The following is a 7,818-nucleotide window of genomic DNA, read 5'->3' as shown; positions in this document are numbered from 1 at the left end:
CGAGCAACTAAAATGAATGGACAAGCAGCGTTTACATCTTCAGACGATATTTCTTCAGCGTTTACATCTTCGTCCTCATGGCGTGACCACAAGGAGTGATCATGATTCCTAAAGAACTGAGTGCTTGCTTTGTTGGTATGTTTTGAGGTGAAGAAGTGCATGTTGAAGCTTTTGAAGTTGATGAGACAACTAAAACGAGCAGTCCCAGCCAATTCATTACAACGAGAAGTCCATCCTGATCTCTATGCCAGAAGCAAGACAAATATTAACTGATAAAAGTATTTCTCTTTACTAATAAAATATAGCAAACATATTTTGGTTCAAACAAATATATGGAAACAAAAGGACAATGATTTCTTATCCAAACCAAACAATACAAAAAAATCAATCCTTAGCTCAAACAAATATGTGAAAACAAAAGGACAATGTTTGCCTATTCAAACCATACAATACAAAAAATGCCAATCCAAGTATCAGATATCAAGTAGTTCTCATGCAGTTGCCCAGTTGCTGGTGTCCATCTAGAATTGGGCCTGGAGCCAATCTACAGTCTTCTTATCCAACTGAAAGGCCTTGGCAAGAACATCATCAGAGATGGGTGGCTTCGCTCCAAAGACTGCATTGGGTACTAGGATCACACCGGGGTTCTGGCTGCTCAGACCAGAAAGGGCAACAGCATTGGTCTTCCCATAGTTGAATTGGAAGTGGATGAGACCTTGAGGAAATACGAACACATCACCCTTGTTAAGGACCTTAGTGAAGAGCTGGTTGTTGGGGTTGGATGTTACGAAGCCGACATAGAGTGTGCCTTCCAACACCGTAAGGATCTCAGTAGCCCGTGGATGGGTGTGAGGAGGGATGAGACCGTTGGGTGCAAAGTCTAGACGAGCTAGTGAGATGCCAAAGGTGTTGAGCACAGGAATTTGGTTCACAGCGATTAGAGTCACATTAGACCCAGGTTTGTTTCCTGTGTCACCGGCCTTGTCAAGTCCAGAGAAGAAGAAATCTTCGGCTTTGGCCTGCTTCGGGTCCTTACAGACAAACCCATTTACAAACACTGCAACAATTATAAAAACGATTAGTACTTGGAGAATGCATAAAACCTTACGTTATGCATGCATAATTACAAATGTCACAACTCATAAAATTAATGGTTGATGAGCAGGAGTACCATCTGAGTTAAGATCAGCGACGCAGAAGTCTTGGAGTTGGCTAGGATCAGAAGCAATGGCATGAGATGAAGCCAGAGTAAGGAGAGCAAGGAAGAGGAAATGGGCAGCCATCTATTATCTCTTTCTACCTAGCAGGAGAATTGCCAAGGGATATGGAACAAGGTGTCATGGGAGGAGTTGATATATATAGGGGGAGATTGGGAATAGGCCTTTTGCAAGGCTTGATTTAGTCATGCGACTTTATAAAAAAGAAGAAAATCAAACCATGCTGTGTAAATTGCGTGCCATGGTTTTCTATTGACCAGGTAAAAGTTTGAAGAAGTCTCGCTGATGACAGTGGGTAGAAAATTATGACGGAGTGGTCCACGCAAGGGACAAGGAAAGGTTGCAGCGTCGAGTTAACCGTCCACACATGGATCCTGGTTTCTTTTATTCTATATTATTATGTATAATTTCTGATCCCGTCTTCTTTCAACAAAAATACTTTGGAGTTGTTGGAGAATACATTGACGAGACCTTTTGTGCCATACAACCGCATTTTTTCCAAAGCAATAATGATGTAACGACACCTTCTACTTTTGATACCTGGCATTGTCATCTAGGTTATATTTATGGTTATCATTCTACTACTTTAGTTCGTAATGATGTCTTAGGCTCTATTTGTAGTTTAGATATCCTGCCTTATGAAGGCTGTGTTCTTAGAAAACAAGTGAGACTTCATTTTGCTTGAGTAAGTCCATAGTTATTTCATCCTTTGATTTATTTCACTCAAATATGTGGGTTCCTTCTCCTTCTGTTTCTGAAGATAGAAACCGCTATTATGTTACATTCATTGATGATTATTCTTGCTTTACATGGGTTTATTATATGTAGTCTCACTCTCTACTATGCTAAATTTATAAAAAGTTTGCCACATAGGCTAATGACTTTCACATGGCCATAGGTGAATAGTGGAAAATGAATATGTGAAACTCAAATCCAAAAAACTAGAGAGCCGAAGATAGAGTGTGCAGCCATCAAAGTTTGATAATGTCAAAATCTCGAAGTAGTAGTATAAGTGCACCCATCAAAGTATGATGTTGTCAAAATCTCAAAGCAGTAGTATGAGACTTAGTCTTGAAGCTCATTTCAGAGATGGGAGGGAAGCTTGTTTTGGAGATGCATGAATGATCGATGAATATGCTTGATACTGTGTTGTAGGATTAAGCCAAGAGAATGGTTGGCGAAGAACTCTCATTCTATCTTGGAATTGTATCAGGAGAGAACCACATATACATGGGGATCACAATAATCATGATGTAAGCTTAGTAGCAAGGTTACGTGCATATAATATACACTATATACAATACGTAGTAGTCTAACATGTATGTACATATGTATATAAAAATAGAAAGGTTGACAAGGATCCAGCGTATGGGTTTCTACTCAAATTCTGGAGTGGTTATGATTCAAGGATAGGGATCTAACATCAAAGATCTGAACCACTGGATGTGACTTCGTATCTTTAAACTGCTTACAGATCAAAATCGTAGTACTTGGAGAGGCTAGCTGTAACACCCGGCCCAATTGGGCCCAGAATCAGCCCACAGTTCAAAAAAAAAAAAAAAGAGGAACGGAAGAAGACTCCTGAAGAGAGTCTTCTTCTCCGATGAATCCCGATCGGAGAAGAGTTCTAGTACTCTTAAAACTCTAGGATCCTCTATAAATAAGCCTTCCTTCTCCCTCTCAAACCTCCACCGGCGATCTTCAAGCTTGATTCCTCCTCTTTTTCCCTTGGAAGCCACGGCAACCTCTTCTTGTGTTCGTCGAAAATCGAAGGTCGAAGAGGCCATCGGAGTTCAGGTGAGGGTTCAATCTTTCTTCCTCTCCCTCTTCTCTTTCTTCCCATGGTTTTAGACTCCTCGCCGGCCATCGGGATCGCCAAAAATTCCATGAAACAGGAAACCCCTGTTCGGCTGGAACCCTTTCCTCTCTTTTTCGGCCACTGGCACCGTCGGTTGCGGCGTCTCATCCCCAAGATCGGACCCTTATATCTCTATCCCTCTTCTCTGAAGGTCTTGGCCACCAGTGACCGACCAATGATCGAAAAATAAAAAGAAAAGGGGTGGATCCCCTATTTTTTGAAAAAAAAAAAGAAAAGCTTGCCGGTCGAACTCCATCGTCGGCCGGCTTCGCATGGACGGCCATCATTGCCTGACCTGCGATGAAGCCACCCACCTCGTCAGAGCCCGGGTCACTGGAGGGGTGGACCTCACGGTCTTCCCCTGTTTCGGCCCAAGGGAGGCCGCGGGAAGAAAAGGAAAAAGAAAGAAGAAGAAAGAAAAAGAGAAAAGAAAAGAAAAGAAAAAGAAAAAGAGAAAGAGAAAAAGAAAAATAGAAAAAAAAAGAAAAAGAGAATTTTCTCTCTCTTCTCTCCCTCCTTTTTCTCTCTTTCCGCTCTCCTCTCTCTATATTCTCTCTCTAGATTCTCTCTCTAGATTCTCTCTCTAGACCTTTCTCTCTCTTTATGAATTTTATCTCTCTAGTATCTTTCTCTCTCTGATTTCATCATGAATCCTAGGATAAAATTGATATGAAAATATGATGATCTGAGATTGCTTCAAAATTCGTGCAGTAGATTAGATCTCGATCCGATCTTTATTCGAAGTTGATAACATCAATCATGGTTAATCCATATTGAATCACCTTGATATGACCTCTGATGATCTCGACCATGATTACCTCATCGAAAGGATACAAAGATTCTCTCTCTACTTTCTCTCTCTAATTTTTTCTCTAGAATTTTCACTCTCTTCATAGATTTTCTCTTTCTAGAAGTCTTATGGATCAGTGGAGGATCCAGATACTTAGACAAATTTTAATTTTGATTAATCCTAAGAGAGGTCCTCGATTTGTGTTATTAGGATCGATTATCGGTAATTTCTCTATATGTGATTTTTATATTGATCAAGATCATGAAGAGATGATTGTCTGCATATGATATCGAGTGGAATATTTTGTTAAAGAAATTCATAAATCAAAGAAGAAAATTAATTTCTGTGCTTGAATCAGTCACTGGTAAAGGTAAGAATCTCTGTACATGATCACTATTATATATATGCTATTTTACTGTTGGTCTTGCATCATTGGTTTTGCATCGTCGGATTTGAGATCGATGAATTTATTATACCGGAGATACTGTTATTTGATTTTGAGCATGAGTATGTTATGTCAATATATATGTATCAGAGATTGATGGCATGATTATATGGATATGACATATCTGAATTGATCATAATGCAAGTCGGAATTGATTTGATGAAATCAACACATAATGATTAAATGAAAAGAAAGAGATATATGATATGGACTAGCCTTGTCATGTGGAACAGCCGGCCAGGAGCTTATGCCTAGGACAGCCCGCCAGGAGCTTATGTCTGGGACAGCCCCCATTGGCTTACAGGTGGATCAACCGGCTAGAAGCTTATGCCTGGGATAGCCCGCCGGAGCTTATGCCTGGGACAGCCTCTCACGAACTTTCGTACGTGGGACAGCCGTCCAGGAGCTCATCCTGGGACAGCCTTGAAAGGCTTTTTAAGTGGATTCGATCCGGATGATGACTGAGGTATAGACTTGGTTAGTCCAGAGCCAGAAAGAAAATGTTAAAAATCATGTGATTATGAAAAGAGAAATAAAAAGATAAGACATAAAATAATTGTTGAATAAAAGTGTTTCACCTGTTAACATATGATAATGCATCTATTTTAACAATATAGAAAATTTATGGATATTTGTATTATTCTGGACATTGAACATTGGATTTTATATTTTATTATTTATCTTTATTTTTAGATTATATTATTATATCAGTGTGATATGAAAATTTTTACTGGGCTGTAAAGCTCACACCTCTTCATCTTTCTTTTTCTTCTCAGAGTTATAGGACGTTCATGATTGGCTATAGCTTAGATTTATGGGTGAGCAGATGGATAGATAGAGTGTCATAGTACCTGATTAGAGGATTGAAGAAATTTAATTTGTAATTATGCAAGGTTTTATGAATTATTGTTGAAATTAAATATTATGGTTGATAAGGTTGTAATGATTTAATTTGGCCTTGCATATTCTTTAGGGCTTGCTCTAAGGAGTGTGCGGCCATCACGTATCCGACTCGGGTGTTGGGTTCGGGGTGTGACACTAGCCGCATCAAGCGGTTAAAAATACATATACCATTCTAATTATTTAAACTAATTTTTTGAGTGTAAACAATCTATATTGTAGAATTAATTATAGTGCATTGTCAGATACCAGGTGGTTAACTGAAAGCCCAACTGATCAAAGATTTAGATTAAAAACCTAAAGGCTAAGCAGTGTCAAAATTGTCAATAATTTAAGAGAAATCACAGAAAACCTTAAACACAGATCGAGCAACTAAAATGAATGGACAAGCAGCGTTTACATCTTCAGACGATATTTCTTCAGCGTTTACATCTTCGTCCTCATGGCGTGACCACAAGGAGTGATCATGATTCCTAAAGAACTGAGTGCTTGCTTTGTTGGTATGTTTTGAGGTGAAGAAGTGCATGTTGAAGCTTTTGAAGTTGATGAGACAACTAAAACGAGCAGTCCCAGCCAATTCATTACAACGAGAAGTCCATCCTGATCTCTATGCCAGAAGCAAGACAAATATTAACTGATAAAAGTATTTCTCTTTACTAATAAAATATAGCAAACATATTTTGGTTCAAACAAATATATGGAAACAAAAGGACAATGATTTCTTATCCAAACCAAACAATACAAAAAAATCAATCCTTAGCTCAAACAAATATGTGAAAACAAAAGGACAATGTTTGCCTATTCAAACCATACAATACAAAAAATGCCAATCCAAGTATCAGATATCAAGTAGTTCTCATGCAGTTGCCCAGTTGCTGGTGTCCATCTAGAATTGGGCCTGGAGCCAATCTACAGTCTTCTTATCCAATTGAAAGGCCTTGGCAAGAACATCATCAGAGATGGGTGGCTTCGCTCCAAAGACTGCATTGGGTACGAGGATCACACCGGGGTTCTGGCTGCTCAGACCAGAAAGGGCAACAGCATTGGTCTTCCCATAGTTGAATTGGAAGTGGATGAGACCTTGAGGAAATACGAACACATCACCCTTGTTAAGGACCTTAGTGAAGAGCTGGTTGTTGGGGTTGGATGTTACGAAGCCGACATAGAGTGTGCCTTCCAACACCGTAAGGATCTCAGTAGCCCGTGGATGGGTGTGAGGAGGGATGAGACCGTTGGGTGCAAAGTCTAGACGAGCTAGTGAGATGCCAAGGGTGTTGAGCCCGGGAATTTGGTTCACAGCGATTAGAGTCACATTAGACCCAGGTTTGTTTCCTGTGTCACCGGCCTTGTCAAGTCCAGAGAAGAAGAAATCTTCGGCTTTGGCCTGCTTCGGGTCCTTACAGACAAACCCATTTACAAACACTGCAACAATTATAAAAACGATTAGTACTTGGAGAATGCATAAAACCTTACGTTATGCATGCATAATTACAAATGTCACAACTCATAAAATTAATGGTTGATGAGCAGGAGTACCATCTGAGTTAAGATCAGCGACGCAGAAGTCTTGGAGTTGGCTAGGATCAGAAGCAATGGCATGAGATGAAGCCAGAGTAAGGAGAGCAAGGAAGAGGAAATGGGCAGCCATCTATTATCTCTTTCTACCTAGCTGGAGAATAGCCAAGGGATATGGAACAAGGTGTCATGGGAGGAGTTGATATATATAGGGGGAGATTGGGAATAGGCCTTTTGCAAGGCTTGATTTAGTCATGCGACTTTATAAAAAAGAAGAAAATCAAACCATGCTGTGTAAATTGCGTGCCATGGTTTTCTACTGACCAGGTAAAAGTTTGAAGAAGTCTCGCTGATGACAGTGGGTAGAAAATTATGACGGAGTGGTCCACACAAGGGAGAAGGAAGGGTTGCATCGTCGAGTTAACCATCCACACATGGATGCTGGTTTCTTTTATTCTATATTATTATGTATAATTTCTGATCCCGTCTTCTTTCAACAAAAATACTTTGGAGTTGTTGGAGAATACGTTGACGAGACCTTTTGTGCCACACAACCGCATTTTTTCCAAAGCAATAATGATGTAACGACACCTCATTTTTTTTTTTTTGTGGTATCCGACACCTCATCTTTTTGATTTTCTCAACGACACCTTGCTTTTTACATGAAAAATTTTGAGCGTACGTTTAATTCAAAAACACAACGGTGAGTTAACTAGAGTGCAATCCATGTTACCGCAATACAAAAAAAAAAAAAAACAAAAACAAAAACAAAAATAAAAATAAAAATAAAAATAAAAATAAAAACAAAAAATAAAAAATAAAAAACTAGAGTGCAATCCAACTGAATCAAATTGAGTAGTTGAAAATTTAGGCTCAACTTAATTTAAATATTCGGACTTTAAACTCATTCAAGATCGATCGGGTGTTAATATTTCAAACTTCGACTTTATAAAAAATAGATAAAATTAGAAATCGATTCTACTCTACTCGATTCGACTCGAATATCAACCAAGTTATATTCAAACTTGAAATCAACTTTTAACCTATTAATTATATTAGGATTTGATGCTTCAAGATTCGGTCCATATTGAGC

The 7,818-nt window shown here is 39.0% G+C and overlaps 2 protein-coding genes across 2 annotated transcripts; both read right to left on the bottom strand.

The window, feature by feature from the left end:
• Positions 1-409: 409 nt before the first annotated feature.
• LOC140859223 (putative germin-like protein 2-1) lies at positions 410-1,306 on the bottom strand. The gene is made up of 2 exons (XM_073260894.1): positions 1,172-1,306; positions 410-1,057 (listed from the first exon to the last, which is right to left on the bottom strand). Exons 1-2 carry the CDS (start codon positions 1,281-1,283, stop codon positions 522-524), a joined length of 648 nt encoding a protein of 215 aa, XP_073116995.1. The 5' UTR covers positions 1,284-1,306; the 3' UTR covers positions 410-521.
• Positions 1,307-5,984: 4,678 nt separating this feature from the next.
• On the bottom strand, positions 5,985-6,884 carry LOC140859192 (putative germin-like protein 2-1). The gene is made up of 2 exons (XM_073260826.1): positions 6,747-6,884; positions 5,985-6,632 (listed from the first exon to the last, which is right to left on the bottom strand). The coding sequence occupies exons 1-2, from the start codon at positions 6,856-6,858 to the stop codon at positions 6,097-6,099; spliced, it is 648 nt and encodes a 215-aa protein (XP_073116927.1). The 5' UTR covers positions 6,859-6,884; the 3' UTR covers positions 5,985-6,096.
• Between the last annotated feature and the right edge of the window lie 934 nt (positions 6,885-7,818).

Source organism: Elaeis guineensis, chromosome 7, assembly GCF_000442705.2.
Source record: "Elaeis guineensis isolate ETL-2024a chromosome 7, EG11, whole genome shotgun sequence".
Lineage (NCBI taxonomy): Eukaryota > Viridiplantae > Streptophyta > Magnoliopsida > Arecales > Arecaceae > Elaeis > Elaeis guineensis.
This window is presented reverse-complemented; position numbering and strand designations above follow the sequence as displayed.

Bases quoted from the DNA above. Each gene is read 5' to 3' on its own strand.
- LOC140859223 (XM_073260894.1), bottom strand. From the start codon at position 1,283: ATGGCTGCCCATTTCCTCTTCCTTGCTCTCCTTACTCTGGCTTCATCT. The intron at 1,058-1,171 runs GTACTCCTGCTC...TAATTGTTGCAG, and splicing joins CGCTGATCTTAACTCAGATG to TGTTTGTAAATGGGTTTGTC.
- LOC140859192 (XM_073260826.1), bottom strand. From the start codon at position 6,858: ATGGCTGCCCATTTCCTCTTCCTTGCTCTCCTTACTCTGGCTTCATCT. The intron at 6,633-6,746 runs GTACTCCTGCTC...TAATTGTTGCAG, and splicing joins CGCTGATCTTAACTCAGATG to TGTTTGTAAATGGGTTTGTC.